Here is a 25762-nt window from a genome sequence, read left to right as displayed (position 1 = left end):
CAGGCTGGTCCAGAAAGATGCATGACCCACACATCTTTTGGAACACTGTACTGTTCAGGAAGCTGCAAGCGGGGACTTTCTTCCCGGACCAGATTACCATATGGAAAGTCAAAATGCCCATTGTGATCCTGGGAGACCCTGCCTACCCCTTAATGCCGTGGCTTATGAAGCCATACACGGGGCAACTTGACAGCAGCAAGGAGCAGTTCAACAATAGCCTGAGCAAGTGCAGAATGACGGTTGAGTGTGCTTTTGGCCATTTAAAAGCCCGCTGGTGCTGTCTCTGTGGGAAGCTGGACCTGGCCAATGGCAATATTCCTATGCTTATAGCCGCGTGCTGTAAGCTCCATAATATTTGTGAAGGGAAGGGTGAAAGCTTCACTCAGGGCTGGACCACAAAGGCTCAGCGCCTGGAGGCTGAGTTTGAACAGCCAGAGACCAGAGCTATTAGAGGGGCACAGCCAGGGCCATAAGGATCAGGGATGCCTTGAGGCAGCAATATGAAGCTGAAAGCCACTAATATTTGTTGCTATACTCGGGTTTGCAGTGCTTGTAATGCTAGGAGGTGACTGGTGCACATGATGCAATAAGGAGGTTTGACATAATTGTATGTTGCGTTGTAGGGCTCTTTTTGCTTTCAATTAATAGAATAAAGATTGCTTTCAAACAACACAATTCTTTTATTAAAAGACAACAACCAAAGGAGAGAGTCAAATGAAAAAATACATCAGCAGGGAGGGGGATGGGGGAAGGGAAGGTCCCAGGAAGAGAAGGGGTCCTGGGACGGCTACAGTTTTGTGTATGTCCAGGGATTATATCCAATCTTCTCCTTTGGAGTACAATGCAGCGGGTACTGTACTTCAGCAGAGCCAAACTGCAGAGGGATGGGTTTTGAGTGCAGTAGATAGTGGGTGTCCTCAGTCCTGGACTGTAAGTAGGGAGGAGTGGAATGCTGTGGGTAGAGACTGGAGCCGGGAGGTTGATAAGAGTGTGTTGGCAGTATCTGAGGGGCGCATGGGAGAGTTTTGCAACAGCAGCTGCAGGGGAAGGCGGGCGCAGAGCTGCTCAGTTTGAAGAGCTAGTATTGTCTGGAGCGTGTCTGCTTGGCACTCCATAACTTTTAAGAGCCGATCTGTGGCTTCATTCTGGCTTGTTGAGTTCTCCTTTCGGTCCCTTGCTGTCCCACCACTCCTTCAATTCCTGTTTCTCAGTGGCAGAGTGCATCATAACCTCAAACAGAAAGTCCTCCTTAGTTCTTCTTGGCAGCTTTCTAATTCTGTGCAGCCGTTCTGCCGCCGATAACAAAGAGGGAGGCTGGGCTCCCAAGATCATCTCTGTGAAGTTTAAACGCAACATTTTACAGAAGCAGTATTGTTTGGAACACAGACTACACTGCTTCAGTGCTTTCAAACAGCCAATATTCACACACCTGTCACTAACTGGCTGACCCCATGCAAGCACACATGGGGCAGAGTAAATCAGCCACAGGGGCAGAATAAATCACTCTTCCTGGACTCTGCTATACACTGGGCACGTGGCTCTTGGGGAGAGCCAGCACTGTAGGGGGGGGGGCTGATAATCATTCCTGTCCCCACATTTTCCACAGGATATGATCCTTATGGAAGATATCTCGCTGCTGAGGGTGAGCAGGGAGGAATCAAGGGAGGGTCTTCTCCAAGCCTGCGGCTTCCGCCCTGGCCCCTATGCGACTCGCCTGCGTGCCGCAATGGTGTCCCTCCCCCACCCCTGTAATGGCACAGTGGCACAGGAAAGTTACCATTAACGGAGCAAGAAACAAAGCAGCTCTGCCGAAGAACCTGCTGCAGTGGATTGCCCAGTATCTCCACGAGAGTTTTCTGAGATTTCTGGAGATCTCTGAGGGAGATTCCCATGAAGTGAGGGAATCAATCAACAGCCTGTTCCGCCGCTCAGACTAGGCATGCGGCGGGGGACAAGCCTGCTTTCTGCAGCCCTCCTGCCCCCAACAACTCGCTTCAGCGATTCCCAAAATCAGATCCACTTACCAGGGGCCTCCTCTCCTGTTTGCAATTCGCCAAGATCCAACAGCTGTGACTGGCTAGGCTCCTCCGGGAAGAAAAGAGCTCCTGGCTGCATGTATCTCTGGCCTCTGAGTCAGCCTCTGCCTCTGGGTCTCATAGACTGTGCATGCTCAGTAACACTGCTGAAGCCAGCTGCTCTCACTCTGCCCTCCTCTCCCCACTATTGGCAGGCATAGGTCATCTCTGGTTATCTGTAAGTCAGGGAGAGACTCCAACCCACATGTCATGTTCTTCTCTCCATTGGAAGGTGCCATGGGAGAAAGATAACGTGTCCCCATGGCTGCGGCAGCATGGGATTGCTGGCGTTGCAGCATGCTCTCCAGGAACCCTCAAGCCTTCCATACCAACTCTGAAGCATCAGAACAGCAGAGCTTGCATTGGAGCAAGGGAAACACCTGTTTTCCACAGAATGCTTCCCTCAGGGCTGGAGTATTTAGAGCAGAAATCCCTGTGGGAGTTAATGTTGCTCTAAACAGAGCTGCCAAGGGGTGTGCAGCTTCTTGACATACCATGTAAAGTGATCAGTTTGTAGAGAGGCATAAAGCCCTACTCTGATTGCTCTGAGAGGATTCCCCTGAGCAGCTGGGGGAGGCAGGACCTTATTCCTTACCTCTCTTGACAGGGCTGTGTGAGAGCTTGTAAAGAGCCAGAGGCAGCTTTCTAGAGGGTTAATTCAGAAATTCCTCATGGAACCTAGGGGCTGCAGCCTATGCCAGGAAGGAGCCAGGTGGTTGTTGGAGTGACTCTAGGAGGAATGCTATGGGATGGTTCTCTGATCATCTCTTCACTCTGCTTCTTCCCACACCCACCTTTGGGGTAAGTCTATCACCTTCTCCTTAGCCCTCAGCTGCTGCGTGTGGGCTGGGAATCAGATAGAGCAGTAGAGAGGTTGTCTACTCAGCCCGTGAATAGGACTCAAGACCTCCTGCTTCTCAACGCCCAGAGGAATGCATGACACTCAGACTGGACTCTGTGACTGCATTAGTCTCCCACATGTGAGTGTGGCAGGAGAGGATACTTGTCTGCAAACAGCTTCTTCTGGACTGCGAGGGTGGAGGGAGAGAGGTCAGATGCCATCTGGTTCCTTAGAACCTCTGAGGAAGCTCTGGGATCTGGAGAGAGGTCTCTGGATCCTCAGGATGCACAGGTTAGGAGACATGTGGCTCCTGCCTAGTCCACACAGGGGTGCCAGTTAGAGGGGGTAGGGGAGGGCTCCTGCCTCCTGCTGTGTTTCGGGTCTGCTCACAGCCCATGCCCTACCGCCAGAGGGAGCCCCTAACTGCAGAAAGAAAAGGAGTACTTGTGGCACCTTAGCGACTAACCAATTTATTTGAGCATGAGCTTTCGTGAGCTACAGCTCACTTCATCGGATGCATACTGTGGAAACTGCAGAAGACATTATATACACAGAGACCATGAAACAATACCTCCTCCCACCCCACTCTCCTGCTGGTAATAGCTTATCTAAAGGGATCATCAAGTTGGGCCATTTCCAGCACAAATCCAGGTTTTCTCCCCCCCCCCTCCAAAAACCACACACACAAACTCACTCTCCTGCTGGTAATAGCTTATCCAAAGTGACCACTCTCCTCACAATGTGTATGAAAATCAAGGTGGGCTGGAAAGCCTGCTGCAGTTTCCACGATATGCATCTGAGGAAGTGAGCTGTAGCTCACGAAAGCTTATGCTCTAATAAATTGGTTAGTCTCTAAGGTGCCACAAGTCCTCCTTTTCTTTTTAGGTAAATAGTGGTGTCCCACAGGGGTCTGTACTGGGAGCAGTGCTGTTCTACATATTCCTCAGTGATCTGGAAAAAGGGATAAAGAGTGACGTGGCAAAATTTGCAGATGATATAAAATTACTCAAGATAGTTAAGTTCAAAGCTGACTGCAAAGGGTTACAAAAGGATCTCACAAAAGGGAGTGACTGGGCAACACAATGGCAAATGAAATTCACTGTTGATAGATTAGCTGCTACCCATCAAGAAAGAGATCTTGGAGTCATTGTGGTTAGTTCTCTGTACACATCTTCTCAATGTGCAGCAAACAGAATGTTGGAAATCACAAGAAAAGGGATAGATAATAAGACAGAAAATATCATATTGCCTCTATATAAATCCATAGTATGCCCACATCTTGAAAACTGTGCAGATCTGGTCACCCCATCTGAAAAAAGATATACTGTATTGGATTTGGAAAAGGTTCAGAGAAGGGCAACAGAAATTATTAGGGTGATGGAACAGCTTCTGTATGAGAAGAGATGAAAAAAGACAGGGACTTTTCAGCTTAGGAAAGAGATGACTAAAGCGGGATATGATAGAGGTCTATACATTCAGGACTGGTATGGAGGAAGTAAGTAAGGAAGTGTTATTTACACCTTCATATAACACAAGAACTAGGGGTCACGCAATGAAATTAATAGGCAGCAGATTTAAAACAAGCAAAAGAAAATATTTCTTCACAATCAACCCACGGAACTCTTTGCCAGGGGATGTTGTGAAGGTCAAAATTATAACAGGGTCCAAAGAGGAACTAGATAAGTTTATGGAGAATAGGTCCATCAATGGCTATTAGTCAGGATGGGCAGGGATGCAACACCATATTCTGCATGTCCCTAGCCTCTGTTTTCCAGAAGCTGGGAATGGGTGACATGGGATGGATCACTTGATGTTACCTGTTCTGTTCATTTCCTCTGAAGCACCTGGTATTGGCCACTGTCGGAAGACAGGATACCGGGCTAGATGGTCCATTGGTCTGACCATATGGCCATTCTGATGTTCTGATATATAACCCAGATGTATCTGTACCCAGTTGTAACCCACTAGACCCTACCCCCCCCCCCGAGTTGCGATGAAACCTAGGAGTCCTGAAGGGGGTCTCTCTCTCTCTGCAGAGTTAGTAACAAAGTAAGAATATACATTAAAATTTTAATCAGTGTCCCTTAAGTGACTTGCCACAAGATGTCAGAACACGTTAGTATTAAAGCTCATTGGGTCTAATATTTATTTAATTTTCTTTATTTTATATAGGAATTAGATACAGCACTCCTGTCAGCTAATTGCTAAGTTATCTGCCAAAAAACTAGAGTTTTCAGGTACCTAAATAGCCCTGGAATCATGGATGAATTGCTTCTCCCTCCCCCACCAAAAGTTGAAATGGTGCCCCTGTTTCTGACAGTGGCCTATGCCAGGTGCTTCAGAGGGAATGAACAGAACAGGGCCATTATCAAGCAATTCATCTGGTAGTCAGAGGCTTAGGGACACCTAGCGCAGGGGACTGTGTTCCTGACTATCTTGGTTAATAGCCATTGATGGACCTATCCTCCTTGAACTTACCTAATTTTTTTAACCCAGTTATACTTTTAGCCTTCACAACATCCTCAGGCAAGAAGTCCCACAGGTTGACTGTGCGTTGTATAAAGAAGTACTTCCTTAGGTTTGTTTTAAACCTGCTGCCTATCAATTTCACTGAGTGACCCCTCATTCTAGTGTTATGTGAAGGAGTAAATAACACTTCCTTAGGCACTTTCTCCACACCATTCATGATTTTATAGACCTCCAGCATATCCCCCCATTGATCATCTCTTTTCCAAGTTGAACAGTCCAAGTCTTTTTAATCTCTCCTCATATGGAAACTGCTCCTTACTCTTAATCATTTTTGTTGCCCTTCTCTGTACCTTTTCCATTTCTCACATATCTTTTTGGAGATGGGGTGACCAGAACTGAATACAGTATTCAAGATGTGGGTGTATATAATAGTAGTATGATATTTACTGTTTTATTATCTATCCCTTTTCTAATGGTTCCTAACATTCTATTAGGTTTTTTAACTGCTGCTGCATATTGAGTGGATATTTTCAGAGTTCTAGTCACAATGACTCCAAGATCTTTTTTGAGTGGTATCAAGTAATTTAGACCCCATCATTTTGTGAGTGTAGTTGGGATTATTTTTTCCAATGTGCATTACTCTGCATTTATCAACACTGACTTTCATCTGCCATTTTCTTGCCCAGTCACCCAGTTTTGTGAAATCCCTTTGTAATTCTTCACAATCTGTTTTGAATTTAACTATCTTGAGAAATTTTGTATTATCTGCAAACTTTGTCACCTCACTCTTTATCCCTTTTTCCAGATCATTTATGAATATGTTGAACAGCACTGGTCCCAGTACAGCTCCCTGGGGAACCCCGTTATTCTGAAATTCTCCATTGTGAAAACTGACAATTTATTCCTACCCTTTGTTTCCTGTCTTTTAACTAGTCACTGATCCATGGAGAACCTTCCCTCTTATCCCATGATTGCTTACTTTGCTTAAGAGCCTTTGGTGAGGGACTTTGTCAAAGGCTTTCTGGAAGTCCAAGTACACTCTGTCCACTAGATGACACTTGTCCACATGTAAGTTTGACCCCCTCAAAGAATTCTAAGAGATGGGTGTGGCATGATTTCCCTTTTCAAAATGTTGAATCTTCCCCAACAGATCATGTTCATCTATGTGTCTGATAATTCTGTACTAGCATTTCTCACTATAGTTTCAATCAATTTGCCTGACACTGAAGTTAGGCTTACCGGCCTGTAATTGCCAGGATTGTCTCTGGAGCCCGTTTTAAAAACTGGCATCACATTAGCTATCCTCCAGTCATCTGGTACAGAAACTGATTTAAGTGATAGGTTGCATACCACACTTAGTAGTTCTACAATTTCATAGTTGAGTTCTTTCAGAACTCTTGGGTGAATACCACCTGGTCCTGGTGACTTCTTTTACTGTTTAATTTATCAATTTGTTCCAAATCCTCCTATTGACACCTCAATCTGGGACAGTTCCTCAGATTTGTCACCTAAAAAGAAAGGCTCAGGTGTGGGAATCTCCCTCACATCCTCTGTAGTGAAGACTGATGCAAAGAATTCATTTAGTTTCTCCACAATGGCCTGGTCTTCCTTGAGTGCTCCTTTAGCACCTCAATGGTCCAGTGGCCCCACTGATGGTTTGGCTGGCTTCCTACTTTTGATGGACTTAAACATTTTTTAGCTATTGGTTTTTGAGTCTTTTGCTAGTTGCTCTTCAAATTCTTTTTTGGCCTGCCTAATTATACTTTTACACTTGACTTGCCAGAGTATATGTTCCTTTTTGTTTTCCTCAGTAGGACTTGACTTCCAATTTTTAAAAGACACCTCTAAAAGCCTCTTTTACTCTATTTAGCCATGGTGGCATTTTTCTTATCCTCTAACTATTTTTTAAATTTGATGGATACATTTAATTTGATCCTGTATTATAGTGTTTTTTAAAAGATTCCATACAGTTTGTAGGCATTTCACTCTTGTGCCTGTTCCTTTTAATTTCCAGTTAACTAACGTCCTCATTTTTGTGTAGTTTCTCTTTCTGAAGTTAAATGCTACTGTGATAGACATTTTTGGTATTTTCCTCCCCACAAGAATGTTAAATTTAATTATATTATGGTCACTATTACCAAGCGGTTCAGCTATATGCATCTCTTGGACCAGAGCCTGTGTCCCACTTAGGACTAAATCAAGAATTGCCTCTCCACTTGGGGGTTGCAGGACTAACTGTTCTAAGGAGCATTCTGCCTCCACAGCACCTCCTAGTGGCCTGCCATGGCACCACTCGCCCTGCCTCAGTTTCACTTGCACCAGACTGAAGAGAGAACACCACTTAAAATGTCTGTGCCATGGCTGCTCCCCCTGCTGCCCAGCCATCCTTCCACCACTTCCTGCATTATCCCTCACCCAGGCAGAATTATCACATGGTGCCCGGCTGAAGGGAACTATACGAGGAAGGGAACTTTCTCTCTAGCTGGGTTTCTGTTCTGAGACTGAGGCAGTTCACCACTAGCTCCTTTGAACAAACTCACATCACAAGGCAGCCTGGGGCCAGAATAATCTTCAGCAAACACTAACTGATTCTCAGTAACATAAGGAATCATGAGTCAATAGAATGAATTACTTTACAACATATGCCAGTAATTAACATGTCCCCATCTTTTCTGTAGTGGGGGGCCCCAAACTGGATGCAATACTCCAGATGTGACCTCACCAGCGCCGAATAGAGGGAAATAATCACTTCCTTCGATCTGCTGGCAATGCTCCTATTAATGCAGCCCAATAAGCTGTTAGCCTTCTTGGCAACAAGGGCACACTGCTGAATCATATCCAGCTTCTCATCCACTGTAATCCCCAGGGCTTTTTCTGCAGAACTGCAGCTTAGTTGGTCAGGCAAGTGTTGGGACTCCCTATCGCGAACTCCTCCCTTCCGTAAAGAACATTTAATCATTTTAAATGACTGTTATAAAATAAAAACCTGTACAACTAGCATTTGGGGCCCAGGTTTATATTGCCAAGGAAACTGTTACCCAATATAATCATGCTGGTATCTTTGCACTCCAAGGTCTCCTGGCTATCTGCAGAGACAGCTTGGCACTACGGTATGGAAAACAGTCTGGGGGCACATTAGCAGATCAATTTCTTTTTTCCTGGTAAATGTCCCAGGGATTAAAGGTTAGAGCTGTGGCTTCTGATATCAGGCTAATATTGTCACTGCTACACACACACACACACTCTGTTTTGGCCCTCATTTGGAGTTACTGCTATGAAACTACTGCTATGATGCAGACTTACACGGCTGCTACTCTGAAACCTGCTATGAAACTGATTTTCATAGGCCAATTCCCTACATGCCAAGAAAATACCTTCATTACCCACCTCAGAGATTTCATTCCATCTGGAAAGCCAGGCCTACCCAGAGTGTGAGGTGCTTTTATTAAATCAGTGCCATGCCACGTGGGCATAATGTTTCACAAGCACATTCCCTTGAACTGGTGCATGTGCAGCAGTGCAGGCTATTGCTATCGGCTTAGTTTTGTTGCTATTTGTGAGCCACTATGCAGCCTCCAAGCTGATCCCTTTGTGGTGTAGCATGCCACTGCAGGCCCCTGCCTCAGTTCCCCTTCAGGTTCCTGCAAATAGATGCTAAATGTGAGTGAACCGTGTAACACAGTTGCAAAAAAAGGGATGTATAAGCAAGAGTGTTGTAAGCAAGACACGAGAAGTAATTCTTCCACTCTATTCTGCGCTGATTAGACCTCAACTGGAGTGTTGTGTCCAGTTCTGGGTGCCACATTTCAGGAAAGATGGGGACAAATTAGAGAAAGTCCAGAGAAGAGCAACAAATATGATGAAAGGTCTAGAAAACATGACCTATGAGGGAAGATTGAAAAAAAATTGGGTTTGTTTAGTCTGGAGAAGAGACTACTGAGGGGGGACATGATAACAGTTTTCAAGTACATAAAAGGTTGTTACAAGGAGGAGGGAGAAAAAATTGTTTTCCTTAACCCCGGAGGATAGGACAAGAAGCAATGGGCTTAAATTGCAGCAAGGGCGATTGAGGCTGGACATTAAGAAAAACTTCCTAACTGACAGGGTTTTTAAGCACTGAAGTAAATTGCCTAGGGAGGTTGTGGAATCTCCATCATTGGAGATTTTTAAGAGCAGGTTGGGCAAACACCTGCCAGGGATGGTCTAGATAATACATAGTCCTGCCATGAGTGCAGGGGACAGGTCTAGATGAGCTCTTGAGGTTCCTTCCAGTCCTAAAATTCTATGATAAATCATCCACTCACCGCCAAGCTCTTTGAAAAAAATATTCTCCCTTTCCTGGGCTCTAATTTACTGAATCTCATGCAGCTCTCAGAAAAGACCCCTCCCTTTCCAATCTCCCCCTCAGGTTTAGGTTCATAGCCCTCATTTCAAAGGCTTGTCATAGAACACCAACTCAGATTTAAAGTCTCATCCTGAATCACCAGTGCCAGCCGTCCACACAAGTTTTGTACTGATTTAACTATTTCAGCTAGAGGTGTGATTTTTTTTTAAATCAAAGTAGTTTAATCAGTGCAAGCCCTGGTGTGGACACAGTTGTACTTCTATAAAAGTGCCTTAATAATCAGGCATAATTTATACTAATATAAGCCCCTTTATTGCAGCATAACTGCACCCACACTAGGGGCTGTACCAGTATAGCTATATTGGTTTCAAACCAATAAAGTTAATGTGATACAAAAATTGGGTGTAGACCAGCCCCAGCACTCACCAGGCACTGGTCCCAGACATCTAAGGAGACACCTCAACCCTAGTTCTCCCCACTTCTTTCACTAAGCGCAGCCCTACAGCCGTGACGAAACCCAGCAAGAGAGATGGTGGCCAAGGAGAAAGAGGTGAAGGTAAGAGGGAGCAGGGAGGGAGGAGTAGGACAGAAAGGCATGGGGAAAACAGGGGAAAGAAGAAAAAAAATACTAAATGAAAGTAAAATAGCCTCGCCCCAGCTAAGTAAGGGGTAGGGAAGGTGTCAAATATAAAGGGAAGGGTAAACCCCTTTAAAATCCCTCCTGGCCAGAGGAAAAATCCTCTCACCTGTAAAGGGTTAAGATGCTAAAGGTAACCTCGCTGGCACCTGACCAAAATGACCAGTGAGGAGACAAGATACTTTCAAAAGCTTGGAGGAGGGAGAAAAACAAGAGGTCTGTGTCTGTCTGTGTGATGCTTTTGCTGGAGACAGAACAGGAATGGAGTCTTAGAACTTAGTAAGTAATCTAGCTAGGTATGTGTTAGATTATGATTTCTTTAAATGGCTGAGAAAAGAATTGTGCTGAATAGAATAACTATTCCTGTCTGTGTGTCTTTTTTGTAACTTAAGGTTTTGCCTAAGTTTTGAATCTAATTACCCTGTAAGGTATCTACCATCCTGATTTTACAGAGGTGATTCTTTTCTTTTTACTTCTATTAAAAGTCTTCTTGTGAGGAAACTGAATGCTTTTTCATTGTTCTAAGATCCAAGGGTTTGGGTCTGTGGTCACCTATGCAAATTGGTGAGGATTTTTACTAAACCTTCCCCAGGAAGTGGGGTGCAAGGGTTGGGAGGATTCTGGGGGGGAAAGACGTGTCCAAACTCCATTTTTTCAGGAACCCAGATAAAGTTTGGTGGTGGCAGTGGAAATCCAAGGGCAAAGGGTAAAATTAATTTGTACCTTGGGGAAGTTTTAACCTAAGCTGGTCAAAGTAAGCTTAGGAGGTTTTCAGGCAGGTCCCCACATCTGTACCCTAGAGTTCAGAGTGGGGAAGGAACCTTGACAGAAGGAAATTTAGATTTGTGGAAACTTAAGGAGGAACTCAGGCACTAGAGTGATGGGGATGACATGATGTGATCCTAAAACCCCTTTAATGCCCATTGACAAAGGGGTCACTGCCAGGTATCAGCAACCTCTAGCAGGTCTGAGGCACTCACTGCACCTAACACATTGCTGTCACGGTATTTATCTGGAAAGCCTGTCATGTGAAGTGTCAAATCCAAGCTGGCGACAAACCAGTCATTAATATCATTCCCTGATGTACGTATGGATGGGGTGTAAAGTACTATCATGGTGTGTCAGAAACATTGGCATGTGGTGACATTTTTAGATAGATGAAAATATTTTTTTCCTAAATGTACACTTTGCAATTAATAAACCGAATACATTCATTTTGGCAAATACTAATCGTCAAATATAATGAAAGCTGAGACTATACAAATACATGATTACCTCACTTTTCTACTGAAATTGAAAATCCATTTTTAAGAAACTCCCCGGTGACCAAGCCGTTAAAATCTTGTAAGCTGAGCAGATACTTAAGTGGTTCCTTTTTGCTGGTCACTAAAGCCAAGTTGGACAGGCACTGGCCATACTGGTGTTGCATGTGAATGTCTTAATGCACTTTACAGTTGAAAAAGACTTTCTCACCATGGCCAGAGCATAGGGAATAGTCAGAATTACGCCAGCTGACTTGTTGACCTTAGACCCTCAAGAATATAAATCTAGCATGTGAATAGTTCTATACAAGGCAAACGCACCTTCCCTTGCAGCTGTTCTGAGTTGTACACAGCACACAGTTCAGAACACAACCAATTAATGTAAAAAATATTCAGATAAGATGCTTCGAGAGATTTGAGACTATCTAGAAATGCATCTAGAAGTCCTTGAATCTTTTCGGATTCAGCAACTGGACAAATTCAAGTTTCTCTCCACTTTCAAATTTTACTGACAGCTGATATTGTCAATAACCTCAAAAAGAGACATTTTTATGTTGCCTGGCCTTCTCTTGCTCTTTTTTCCTGTGGTTCATGTGCCCCTACCTCTACCACCGTTTTCCAAAACTCATCAAATGTTTATCACATTCGGTGAATTCATAGAATCATAGACTATCAAGGTTGGAAGGGACCTCAGGAGGTCATCTAGTCCAACCACCTGCTCAAAGCTGGACCAATCCCCAAATTTTGCCCCAGATCCCTAAATGGTGCCCTCAAGGATTGAACTCACAACCCTGGGTTTAGCAGGCCAAAGCTCAAACCACTGAACTTATCCCTCCCCTCCCAAAAAGGAATAAAAAAAATTCGCTCTAATGTCTCACCAATCTGCTGAATAAAAAACCCAATATCATACATCTTGGTTTAAAGAACATCAAACAACACTTCTGCCACTTCAAATATGTCACTGTAGAGACAAAGGAGAAACACAAACTGAAAAGCATCAAGCATGGTCAGAAAACCCTTGGCTGAGGAGAAAGACTAAGCACCTCAATCTGCTGAGTTTTGCACCACACTTTTGAAGAGTTTGATCAGAGCTTCTCTGCTCTGCTTCACAGTTTGTACAAGCCTTGAATGAAAATTCCCCTCTTGTGGTACAACAAGAAAGCATTTAACTGTGTTTAGAAGTTCAGCCTGTTTTGGAGATAGCGAGAAAAACGCAGGTATTCCTTCTAAATTTCTGAAGAAAATTTGACATTCTCAGATTTGCGGCAAAACTGAGGACAAAATTTAAAACACAAGCAGAGCAATGAACAAAAATTGCAAGGGGGAACTTTTCACTAACACATTTCTGAAGCCCACTCACGTTGCCTGCTATTACAGCTGCACCGTTGTATGTCTGATCTACAACTTGTCACTGAATTTAAACTTCTGGCACAGTGTTTCAACAGTCTGAGTAAAGGCCAGCAGCAATTTGATTGTTACTAACATCAGTAAAACCAATGAAGCATTCTGCCCCAGCACCATTCTTGGTCATGTAATGCAGTTGTCAAGGTTCCTCCCCCACTCTGAACTCTAGGGTACAGATGTGGGGACCTGCCTGAAAACCTCCTAAGCTTACTTTCACCAGCTTAGGTTAAAACTTCCCCAAGGTACAAATTAATTTTATCCTTTGTCCCTGGATCTCCACTGCCACCACCAAACTCTAACTGGGTTTACTGGGAAACGTAGTTTGGACACGTCTTTCCCCCCAAAATCCTCCCAACCCTTGCACCGCACTTCCTGGGAAAGGTTTGGTAAAAATCCTCACCAATTTGCATAGGTGACCATAGACCCAAACCATTGGATCTGAGAACAATGAAAAAGCATTCAGTTTTCTTACAAGAAGACTTTCAATAGAAGTAAAGAAATCACCTCTGTAAAATCAGGATGGTAGATACCTTACAGGGTAATTAGATTCAAAACATAGAGAATCCCTCCAGGCAAAACCTTAAGTTACAAAAAAGACACACAAACAGGAATAGTTATTCTATTCAGCACAGTTCTTTTCTCAGCCATTTAAAGAAATCATAATCTAACACATACCTAGCTAGATTACTTACTAAAAGTTCTAAGACTCCATTCCTATTCTGTCCCCGGCAAAAGCAGCATACAGACAGACACAGACCCTTTGTTTCTCTCCCTCCTCCCAGCTTTTGAAAGTATCTTGTCTCCTCATTGGTCATTTTGGTCAGGTGCCAGTGAGGTTACCTTTAGCATCTTAACCCTTTACAGGTGAGAGGATTTTTCCTCTGGCCAGGAGGGATTTTAAAGAGGTTTACCCTTCCCTTTATATTTATGACAGCAGTACAGTTGAAAGCTGAGACTAATTGAATATCTGAGGTTTCGTCAAGTAAAATTGCAACAAATGATGCTTCCTCAGTTTCTTTGGCAATGGCATTAAGTTGGAAATTACTTACTGCTTCAGTGAGGTCATTCTGAATTCTATTCCGTGTGCCAGGACAAAAAAGGTAGCAGTTTCCAAATAAAAGATCAAACTCACTGACTAATTCTAAGGTATCTACATAGTTTTCCCAGTTCAGGGAATCATCATCTGACTTGTTAATGTCTATGAAACCCCAGGTCTTATTCTCTGAGATGACATACCATAAATATTTCTCCTTGCAAAATGGTCCGATTCTGACAAAAATTTCCATTGTGTTGTCTCACAGCAATTCTGTTGCTCATCTAACTGAATATCAGTACAATCTTATCCAAATGCTCATAGCTGTATATGGGCTGTTAGGTGATGTTGGCTAGTTTTGTGATGTCTGCAGGCATTGTGTGGGTTGCTTTGGTCATTGTATCCTGCCTTATTCCACATGTACTTTTCACTGACAAAAGGCAGAGAGGGCCAGCAGTATAGCTTGTTTGTTTCTGCCCACCCATAAATCCATACACATTTGTACACCTCTGAAATACGATTTTCAACTCGTTTCCTGTTTTTCTGGAAGAACTCACTAATTGCAGTTTTGGTTTTGGCCTTCTATTTCTTATAATTTCTGGGGTTCTTTTGCATAGTCTCTTGCACTAAATGAATGAAAAAAAATTCACTAAACTTTCCACCCTGATGAAGACTTTGCACCATTAGCTCTGTTCTACCAGGGACAATTTAATCGTACACTTGAATGCCTGGTGTATTCATTCAATTCTACACTTGCAATAGGAGTTCTCTTTGGGTTGTCTCAGCTGTAGGACAGCACCCGTGATGAAAACACAGGTAACAGTGATTACCACCATCCCCTGCCTGGCCATATTTAATATTCTCTTTGCTTTTCCACTCTTTTGTTTTGCCATTAATGAGACATTCATTATTCCAAATTGAGCTTTAAACAGCAACCCATATGTAAACTTTAATCTCTGCCTGAAGCTCTTACAAAAAAATATTGTTTTGCGAAGCAGTGGCTGGTGAAAGAGTATATGGCACAGAACAGAAAACATATGAAAGAGAAGCATATAAAAAAAGGCAATTTTCATGGATACACTTCAAAACAGAAAGAGTCAGGAGTGCTAATAAAGTAGAAACAGTAGGGGGACATTTTGTTTTTAAGTGCCTTAAATATTTAAATAGATTTCTTATTTTTGAAAATGTCCAGTTTCAAATTAATTTTGTGTGTAATTATCTAAGGGCTTTTTTTAAAAAGGGCAGTTATAGAGTGCATATAATTTCTCTATAGTGTGCTCCATGAATTTCCAGTTTCTCCTGCATACAAATTTAGAGGAACCTGGTCACCACTGACTGACTGCTGCTTACCTTGGTCCCTCCCTCCAGTGCATCCCTTGTGTCAGGAACAGCAGAATCTCCCTGAAACTGGGGGGGGGGGGAGGCACTAGTGCCTGAATTGTGGCCCCGCCTCCCTGCACTGCCCTTTCTCCCCAAGACCCCACCCTTGCACTGCCCCTTCTCCCCAAGCCCCACCCTTGCACCGCCCATCCCCCTGAGGCCCCGTCCTCACACTGCTCCTTCTCCCCAAGCCTCTGCCCCTACACACAGCCTATTCCTCCTGAGGTCCCACCCCGCCTCTTCCCCTGAGGCCCTGCCCCCCGCTCGCTCCTCTCCACCTCCTCTCCTCCATCACTTCCCCTTATGGCCATTAAAAAGTGACGGGGCCATGGCCCTCTGGCTCCCCCTGTTATGGCACCCCTGTCTTGTGTATTCAATTACACATTTGCATGCCTGACATTCCACAAAATGGCTTCTTCCATATGGTGTGTATGGGGTCATGCTGTTCAGAGGACATCATTTTAAAATGGCATGCTCTATGCTCATTCAGAGGCTGGATGGAATCTGCCCATGGGCCCCCTGTTTTTTCTGCAGCATGGGTTGCATGCACAGATGGCATGCCCCTCTCTGGGAATATGTTCCTAAAATATGTGTTGGAGGCGGAATTGATTAACAAGTTTGCCCAAGGCAAAGGAATGTGGACTTACCTGTCTGCCTTGGAAACTGTTGTGCATCAAACATCGTCAAACCAGCACAAAGGATGCTTCATTTGCATTTTAGGTCAACAGAAGAACAAGGTATCAGGAGGATGAACAAACAACATGGCGTCAGCTTCCTGAAGCACAAACAGCAGGGGAGAAAAACCTTATTTGTGGATGCACTTCAAAATATATTTTTTCAATATATTACTGGACTATAAGCAGAAGGGGAGAGAATCCCTTAGTTACCCATCACTTAAGGAACAAAGGGGCCAGAGCTCCTGGAATCTGTGAAAGGTGGATCCCTCAGCCATGTGGGTTAGGGACAACTGAGAACTGACAGCAGGTGAGAAATTGCCTGAGACCAGGATTGTCATTTGCTAAGTTTTAGACACTAGAAAGCAGGTTTTATTTTGTTTTATTTGTGACCACTTCCTGTTTCTATTATCCTTGCTTAGAATCACTTCCAGCTCTGTTCTTGATTAATAAACTTATTTTTGGTTTTGCCATAAAATTATCTCAGTGCTCCGTATTAAAGTAATGTGTGGGTCTTCAGCTGAACTGATAAGCTGGTGTCTGCACTGTCTTTTTGGAGACAGTGGACGTGGTATTTCTGTGGGCATCCAGTGAGGGGCCTGGATGCTGCAGGGGAATGCACTTCCAGGGGGGTTGGGAACTGGGATGCACCGACTGTTACCTGCAAGGCAAAGTTAAGACTGGCAGAGTCTTGAGGAGTGTACTGGGGAGGTGGACAGACTGGTGTGGCAGGGAGTTGACAGGCAGTTTAAGCTCCAGCAGAACTGTGTCTGGCTGAGGGAGAGGGGTAAGACTGTGGCTCCTGGTTCTGAGAAAGCATTCCACAGGGACAGATGGGGCTGAATCAGCAGGGTCACGGTGGTGTTGCATGTTTGAATTTAATAATGATTCAAGTCTGGCAAATAGGCTCCAGTAGAATTATTTAATCAAAGATTGTCAATCAGAGATCAGTACAGCACTATACGAAATACAAAAGGAATAGATACATTACCAGCCTTGGTATCAGGTAAAGAGCTGGCCTCTATGTCTCTCCCAGTTTTCACTCCCCAACCTAATTTTCACACCTTTTGTCTTTTATAGGGTATGACACAGAGAAACTCCTTTTTGGAGGGAAAATTGTTTCTCATGATTAATTTCACCATGTGTTCTGTTTTTGAAATTACTGATGGAATTTCTTTTATGGTGCTCAGTTTGCCTGACTGATGAGTAAAAAGGAATCTCTAATCTGGTTTCTAACACTGTAGAAACTGGCTGTTTTTAATGACTTAGAAACATATTTCAATGGGTCATTATTTCATCCATTACAGAAAACATCTGATAATTATCCGTTATCAATCACACAGTTTTGTTAATTACATACTTCTGTAGACTCTTTTAGTAGTTTGAGGATGTCTTTTCCCTGGACACCTAGATTTCCATGGACCTGAAAATGCTGAGGATAATTAGACACAGCTCAGATCCATAAAGATTTTTTGGAGAATTATTACTATGTGAATGAATTTAACATACAAAAAGGAAAAGGGGACTAAGAGAGTTAATATTTACTAACAATGGTGTTTCACAGGGCAAGGTGGAAGGGACAGGACTACCCACTAAGATTCTTGGGTCTGAGCTTTATCTTCCTGTGTTTACTGGTTGCCACAATCATTAGGAGTTTAGCTGGAGGAGCGTGCAGTGAGGCGTAGACATGTATGGTACCCAATAACCTGGGAAGACGGAGTCCAATTCCTTGGACTCTTCTGTTAATTGATAACCTACTTCCTTGTCAGCCTGTGGCATAAAGAAATGGGAAGGAGATTTCTGTGAGCACAAGAGAGCCAGGGAATTGGTATTCAACCCTCACAAGAAGGACCAGGTGTCTGTCGTGAGTCACTCGCTAATGGGGTCTGCATGGGGCTGGAGCCAATGGTGAATGGGGCCACCAGGGCTGAGGATCATGGGGCAGGGCTCTAGTGCTGCTAGAGGAATGGGGAGGAAAATGGGAGAGAGAAGCGAATGGGAAGGGTGAGGATTAGAGCAGATGGCCAGGCTGAAGGCACAATAGGAAAGGTCAGCACCAGGGCAGGGGACAGAGGATGTGGAGGCTCTGGGTTGGTGATATTGTGAGGACAGGGCTTGGTTTGAATTTAGTGGACTCTTATGGGTTAGGCTGACAGTACAGAATGTGCCATTCTCTGGGTTTGCCTACATTTGAAAGGAATTTTGGATGAACTTGAGGTTTTTCAGGACAAACAGCACTGATAAACTTCAGGAAGAACCCAAATTTTCTTAATTATCTGGCGTCTCATTCCATATGGACACCACCCCTTTGGAAGCTCATTCACTCAAATTCAGAAGGGGTCATTATGCAGTGGGGTAGGCAAGGCTGCATCTTCTGTGCATGGTGGCATTGGGACAGCCTGCAGGAGAAGGCAAAAAGCTAGGTTCAGAGATTGGGCTCTAGTCCTGTTTTCCCCCTGTATGACCCTGGGACAGGCCCTTTGTCATGCTGTTCTATGCAGTGGCAGGGCCGCCCGTGGGGGGGGGGGGGGGCGGCGCAAGTGGGGCAATTTGCCCCAGGCCCCGCAGACAGGGCGGGGGCAATTTCGGCGGCAATTCAGCAGCGGGTCTTTCAGTCCCTGTCTTCCTCAGCGGCGGCACTTCGGCGGCAGCTCAATTGCTTCGTTTCAGTCTTCTGCGGCAATTCGGCGGCAGGTCCTCCTGTCCTCTTCTTTCTTCGGCGGCATGACTTGGGTTTTTCTTTGTTTTTTCTTCACCGCTTGGGGAGGCAAAACTAACTTTTTTTTATGGAAGGGGCCCCCGAAATTGCTTTGCCCCAGGCCCCCTGAATCCTCTGGGTGGCACTGTGCAGTGGGGATAAAGGCACTTAGCAGTGTGTCAGGGGCTGCACACATTGTGTCTGGCAAGGCTGTAGGCAGTCCAGGGGACAGAATCACCAGGCAAAGTGTAATCACCGGGCAAAGTATAAGGGAGTGCACATGTGCATTAGTCAGCAGGGTTGCTAGCTTTTGCCATTTCTTGGATTCCAAGGCCACAAGGGACAATAGTAATCATCTGGTCTAGTGGTGTGCAAACTTTTCCAGTCATGCCCACCCCCTACCAGTAACAGAATCTGTCTGTGCTCCTCCTCCAAAACTGCACAGCCAAGGCTTCCTCAATGGCGGAGCTGGGGGAGGAACTGGGGATGGGGGAGGAGCTGGGGCTAGAGGCAGAGCTGGACCGAGAGCAGAGAGGGAATGAGGGCAGAGCTGGGCTGGGGTTGGAGCAGGGGGTAGGGTGGAGCTGGAGGCGGATCTGGCCTGAAGGCAGAGCAGGACTGGGGGCTGAACGGGGTTGATGGGTGAGGGGTGGAGCTGGTCTGGGCGAGGAGCATGGTTGGAAGTGTGGTGCTCCCTCCCCACCCTCCGCGGGGGCTGGCCTGGGCCCCAGTGTGCACCCCCCCAAACATTCCTCTATGACATCCTAGTGGGGCGCGCACACAGTTTGGGGACCACTAATCTAGCCTGAGCTCCTGTATAACACAAGCCAGAGAACTTCCTCAAAATAATTCCTAGAGCGGAGCTTTTAGGAAAAGCCCAGTCTTGATTTAAAAATTGCCAGTGATGGAGAATGCACAATGACCCTTGGCAAGTTGATCCAGTGGTTAATTACCCTCACTGTTAAAAATATACATCTTATTTACAGTCTGAATTGGTCTATCTTCAACTTCAAGTCATTGGATGGTTTTAGATCTTTCATTTCTATACTGAAGAGCCCATCAGTAAATATTTGTTCCCCATGTAGGTACTTATAGCCTGTAATCTAGTCACCCCTTAACCTTCTCTTTGTTAAATTAAATAGATTGGGCTCTTTTAGTCTATTACTATAGAGCAGGCTTTCTAATCCGTTAAGCATTCTTGTGGCTCTTCTGTGAACCCTCTTCATTTAATCAACATCCTTCTTGAACTGTGGGCACCAGAACTGGACACAGGATTCCAGCAGTGGTCCCACCAGTGCCAAACAGAGAGGCACAATAACCTCTCTCCTCCTACTCAAGATTCCCCTGTTTATGCATCCCAGAAGCACATTAGCTCTTTTGGCCACAGCGTCACACGAGGAGCTCATGTTCAGCTGATTATCCACCACAAGCCCAGATCTTTTTCAGAGTCCCTGCTTTCCAGGATAGAGTCCCCCATCCTGTAAGTGTTGCCTGTATTCTTTGTTCCTAGATGTATACACTTACATGTAACTGTATTAAAGACGTATTATTTGCTTGTGCCCAATTTACCAAGTGATCCAGATTGCTCTGTATCGTTGACCTGTCCTCTTCATTATTTACCACTCCCCAATTTGTGATAATTTTGTTTTCTTCCAAGTCATTGATAACAATGTTACATAGCGTAGGGCCAGGAACTGATCCCTGCAGGATCTCACTGGACACACATATGCTCAATGAGGATTCCCCATTTAAATTACATTTTGAGGCTACCAGTTAGCCAGTTTTTTATCCATTTTATGTGTGCCATGTTAATTTTATATTGTCCTAGTTTTTTAATCAAAATACCATGCATTCAAATGCCTGGCAGAAGTCTATTACATCCAGACTATTATCCTTAGCTACCAAACTTGTAATCTCATGAAAAAAAGATATCACGTTAGTTTGACAGGCCCTATCTTCCATAAACCCATGTTGATTTGCATTAACTACATTACCCTCCTTTACGTCATTATTAACTGAGTCCCATAACAGCCACTCCATTATCTTGCTGGGGATCAACGTCCAGCTGACATGGCAGGGAGATAGAGTGTGTACTAGTCATTCTGCTCCCTGCTTTCCCTCCCCTCCTGTGAGCCATGGGTCTGTCTGCTTCGTGCTGTCCCCCACTCCTCTTCCTGGCTGCAGCACCCAGGATGGGGAAGGAGCTGCCCCTGTGGTCTGCCAGGGAGAGAAAAGAGGATCCTGCTACAAGTTCCCCCTCCCTGGATCTTGTGGTGGGGGATGAAGATCACTGGGAGATTCAGGGGGGCACAATGGGTGGCTGTGTGGGGAGGGGGCAGGTGTGGGCCTGGGCAAGGTGGGTCCGGGATGGGGTGGCAATGGATGGCTGTGGGACATGGAGGGGTGGGACAGGTGTAGGGTGATTGGATGGCTGGGTGGGAAGGGGTTGGGATGGGGTGGCAATGGATGAGTGAGTAGGGAGGGACAGAGCTGAGACTGACAATGGATGGCACGGGGCGGGGCTGGGTTCCACACAGTATGAGTTGTTTCCAAGGCTGGGCTTGGGAAGCTGGAGGCTCAGCCAGGGCCCATGCAGCGGGGTCAGATCCCTCTATCTGTATGTTAGGCCTGTTGGTGCACTGCAGCTGCCCCACATGCACTAGGTTGGGGGGGGCATAGGGGGAGGTCAGTAATCTAAAGCAGACCAAGCCATGTTATAACCTGGTAGAAAAATCTCACTGTTTGGGGGCTAGTTCTAGGATTGTTGGACCTGACTGATGACAACTGAGCTTTTGGGGTCAGCTGCACTGTGTGAGTGCTGTGGGGGTGGGGGGAAGGCACCTGCCCCCAGCCCATTGTGTGGGCCCTGGTCACCATTGAGCCCCTGGCTAACAACGCCAATGTCAGAGCCCTAGGAAGATGACTCAATTTCCAGGGGGCGGAGCTATTCAAATTTAATCTAATCTGGGACCACAAATTCTGTTCTGCACCAGTCATAACAGAGTTGTTACAGCATGGAGTCACTACGGGGCAGAATTATGGATGTCTGGGAGCCTTAGCTGTGTGTTTCCACACTGTCACATGCTTGGGTTTCTTCTAAGTGTAACCTTGGCTCTGAATTTCTGGGGTTTGCTATGCTTGTTTTGGGGATTAGCCCGGCACTTATTTTTATTCTCAACCAGCTGAATATCGTTTTTATCGGGGGGTAGGGCCCAGGAAATGAGTTCAGGAAAGGGCTGAACGTACTTTATTAACAGTGACTGTCTGTTTGCCTCCTGGTCCCCTGTGAGGAAGTTCTGGGGCAGGCAGGAATGTGGGGCTTTCCCCCACTCCAGTTGGAAACAGGAAGACTGCTCAGGGCTCCCGCCTTGTCGGGGTAGAGAGGTGAGGAAGAGAGCTCTTAGGCAAAGAAGAGGAAGAGAGCAAATGAGCCAGCCTTGCAACTCTGAGCTCACTGGCAGCTCTTCCATTAACTTTATTGGTGGAGGAACAAACTCAGTGCTTCTCTTGACAGGAGAGAAATTCAGGACAACTCCTCTCTCAGGCCTAGAATAACAAAGCTGCTCCTGGCGTCTCCTGGAGCCTGATACAGAACCAGGAAAGAGATCCCAGCTTCCCCTCTGCAACACACTGGGGTTCAACCCAGACCAGTGTGAGCTTGTGTCACCCCCTTCCCTGTAACCCTGAGTGCCGTAAATGCTCTCCCACTGTGGCTCACAGCCCGGACACCAACAGCCAGCAGACAAGCATGTAGTTCCCTGACTGTCCATGTGCTGTGCCTCCCTTGTTCAGTGCTCTGACCCAGCAGTCTGCCTAGAACACAACAGCCTCTCCCTGGTCTCCTTTAACTGGAGTGAACAATCATTTCAATTCAAACACAGCACGGAGTTGGATTATAGTCAAAATAGAGCATGTTTATTAACAAAAGGACATAGGTTAAATGATACCATGCAGGAGGGACTGAAGGTAGAATGGGTTACAATCAAAGACAAGTAAAAATACACTTTTTGATGACTGAGACCTAACTTAACAAGCGACAGATTTTGCTCTAGGTAATTTTCTCACCATCACCAGCATGGCTGATCAGACCCTCTGGCCAGGACCCCATACACGGAGCACAAAGTGCCTGGTTCCTTTGTCTCCTCAGGTGGAGGCTAAAGATAGATCTCTCTCTGTCCCTTATATCCCCAAAGGAATTGTCTTTGTCCTAAAAGGCAGGAAGGTCTCCTGGGGATTCAGTCTCCTGTGTCTCTCTGGGGTGCAGGAGCCATATTAATTCTCTGTCTCTTGACTTCAGACTCAGAATATCCCCACTGGTTTAGCTTGATGTCTTTGTTTATTGCTAAAATATACATTAGGGTAAACCCACATTCTTTTGTCTAGGATAAACCTGTTTATTCCCTTTACCTAGGCTAGGCTAGGCTAGGCTACCTGGCTTTAGATATGTTCCAGTTACATCACACTGAGAGAATTTATAACTTCACATATAGAACCATAGGGTTAGAAGGGACTACAAGGGTCATGTAGTCTAATCCCCTCCAAGATGCAAGATTTGTTGTGTCTAAACGTTGTTACATATATTTTACAATGATATTATTCACCAGTACATTAATAGTTTTCAAATGATAGCTCAAAAGGCGTATTTTATACAGTTATCATTACACTAGTGTGCAGGGTGTGAATAAAGGGGTGCATAGGGTCTCACTTTCCCAGCTCAGGAACCAGATGGATAAATATAAATGGACACACCTAGGGACAAAGAATACAGGCCATACGTACAGGATGGGGACTTTATCCTGGGAAGCAGAGACCCTGAAAAAGATTTGGGGTCATGGTGGATAATCAGCTGAACATGAGCTCCTAGTGTGATGATATTGTCAAAAGAGCCAATGGGATCTTAGGGTGCATAAACAGGGGAATGTCAAGTAGTAGATTATTTTGCCTCTGTATTTGGTACTGGTGCTACTTGTGCTGGGATCTGGTGCCCAGATCTGGTGCCCACAATTCCAGGAGGAGGTGGATAAAATGGAGAGGGGTTCAGAGATGAGCCACAAGAATGATTAAATGATTGGAAAACCTGCCTTCTAGTGATAGACTCAAAGAGGTCAATCTATTTAGCTTAACAAAGAGAAGGTTAAGGGGTGAGTTGATCAAAGTCCATAAGTACCTACATGGGGAACAAATATTTAATAATCAGCTCTTCAGTTCAGCAGACAAAGGTCAAACATGAGCCAATGGCTGGAAGCTGAAGCTAGACAAATTCAGACGGAAATACAGTGTACATTTTAACAGTGAGAGTCGTTAACCATTGGAACAACTTACCAAGGGTCATGATGGATTCTCCATCACTGACAATTTTTAACTCAAGATGGGATGTTTTTCAAAAAGATTGATCTAGGAATTATTTCAGGAAGTTCTCTGGCCCGTGCTATACAGGAGGTCAGACTAGATGATCAAAATGGTCCCTTCTGGCCTTAAATCTATGAGCTCTGGGCTTCTCTCCCTTGGGTCCAAAACAAGGAAGCAGCTCAGGGTTTCCCCACTCTTGGGAAGCAAATGGCTATTGCCTCCCAGCTCGGGAACCAGATGGTGCTCATGGCATCATTCCTTCACAAGATGCACTGTTGCGGGGCCATCCAGCTAATTCCTGAGTTTGTGTTGTAGCGGGAGCATATCTAGATATGGAGGATGTCAGAATTTCACTCGGTGACCTGGAGAAGGGCTTGGAGAACACGGCTTTCGACTCCATGGTAAATCTTCCCTTCTCTTCTGCACTGGCCTTTGGACCTGCTCTGAGAACACTGACTAACAGGAAGTTTTACAGGAAGAAGAGGGACTCCCTGAGGGAGCACAGAATCCACCTCCTGAGAACAGAGAGCAGAGGGCCGAACGCCCCACCTTCTGGAGGTATAGTAACCCCGGGAAGAGTCACTGCTCCCCATATAGCTCCCATTAACCAAAACACACACACTACAAACACAACAGTAAACCAGAGATTAGCACACAACCACTTTGGGTATGTCTACACTGCAAGGTAAGCCCAGGCTCAGACTCAGGCTCTAACTCTAACCCCTCTTCCGTCTACACACAAATCTCTCGGCCTCAGGGCCATGGTCCTATGACCCCTGAAGACGGAAGGTCTGAGCCGGAGTCAAGGTGGGGCCCAGAGTTCAAGGCCTGTCATTTTGCAGTGTAGATGCAGCACCCCTTGGACATAGGTTCTTGGAGTCCGCCAAAAGTATCCCACAATGCTATGGGCCGACTTCCTTTGTCCTCTCTCTCCCAAGAATCATTAATTGACTCCAGGGAAACGGAAGCACCTCCCCTTGTTCTAGTACAGCTGCTTTGTAGTTAACCCTTTTGTTTTATTCTGATGGCCAAGCTGCAAATATACCTTAGGAGGGCACAGAGCAGTCTGTGTTTGCAACGGATACCAAACAGAAAGTGCACTGCATCATGGTTGCAGGAGACAGCCAGAGCCAGATCTTGGTTAGTCTCTGGTGCTAGGTCTGCAAAACAACTGATTTTCGTAAGAGTACCGGAATGCCCACGTATACCAACAAATAGCAAAGAAGCTGGTAGTGTTGGAAATTTACCGACCAGCAACCAGTGTGATGAACAGATGAATGGGCTCAAGAATGAGTACCAGAAAACCAGGACTACAGCTGCACCTCTGGCAACTCACCAGCATCACGCCCTTCCTATGATGAGTTTGAGTATGATGAGGACTGTGTTGAGCAGTGAGCCACCAGTGGTGCTCAATGACCTGGTCAGCTGGGAGGAGGCCCCGGTGGCCTCAGAAGCCTGCATGGGAATTACTGAATGAGGCAAATGAAGTGACTCTGCTGATGAAACTGGTCCTAGAGGAGGCTTTGCCACAGGAACAGCTGCAGCGCATACTGGGGCCATACTCAGAGGAGATTTTTGATGCCCTCTGGAGGAAC

General features: G+C 45.4%; 1 protein-coding gene and 1 long non-coding RNA gene across 3 annotated transcripts in view; one reads left to right on the top strand and one right to left on the bottom strand.

Moving 5' to 3' along the window:
* Positions 1 to 660: 660 nt before the first annotated feature.
* LOC140917912 (uncharacterized) lies at positions 661 to 2236 on the bottom strand. Its single transcript, XR_012161036.2, has 2 exons — positions 2025 to 2236; positions 661 to 1334 (listed from the first exon to the last, which is right to left on the bottom strand). It is a non-coding gene; the product is annotated as an uncharacterized LOC140917912 (long non-coding RNA).
* A 15658-nt stretch (positions 2237 to 17894) lies between these two features.
* The window catches only part of LOC140917911 (sodium/nucleoside cotransporter 2), a 44597-nt gene continuing 36729 nt past the window's right edge, over positions 17895 to 25762 (top strand). For both annotated transcript variants that reach the window (XR_012161035.2, XM_073361446.1), the window contains exons 1-3: positions 17895 to 17984; positions 24483 to 24568; positions 24643 to 24725. Coding sequence is in view for 1 of the 2 variants with exons in the window: in XM_073361446.1 (XP_073217547.1) it covers positions 24500 to 24568; positions 24643 to 24725 (152 nt within the window). In the remaining variant the exon portion in view is untranslated. The remainder of the gene's footprint in view (positions 17985 to 24482; positions 24569 to 24642; positions 24726 to 25762) is intronic.

The sequence above is a fragment of the Lepidochelys kempii genome, chromosome 10 (assembly GCF_965140285.1).
Source record: "Lepidochelys kempii isolate rLepKem1 chromosome 10, rLepKem1.hap1, whole genome shotgun sequence".
In the NCBI taxonomy this organism is placed as follows: Eukaryota; Metazoa; Chordata; order Testudines; family Cheloniidae; genus Lepidochelys; species Lepidochelys kempii.
This window is presented reverse-complemented; position numbering and strand designations above follow the sequence as displayed.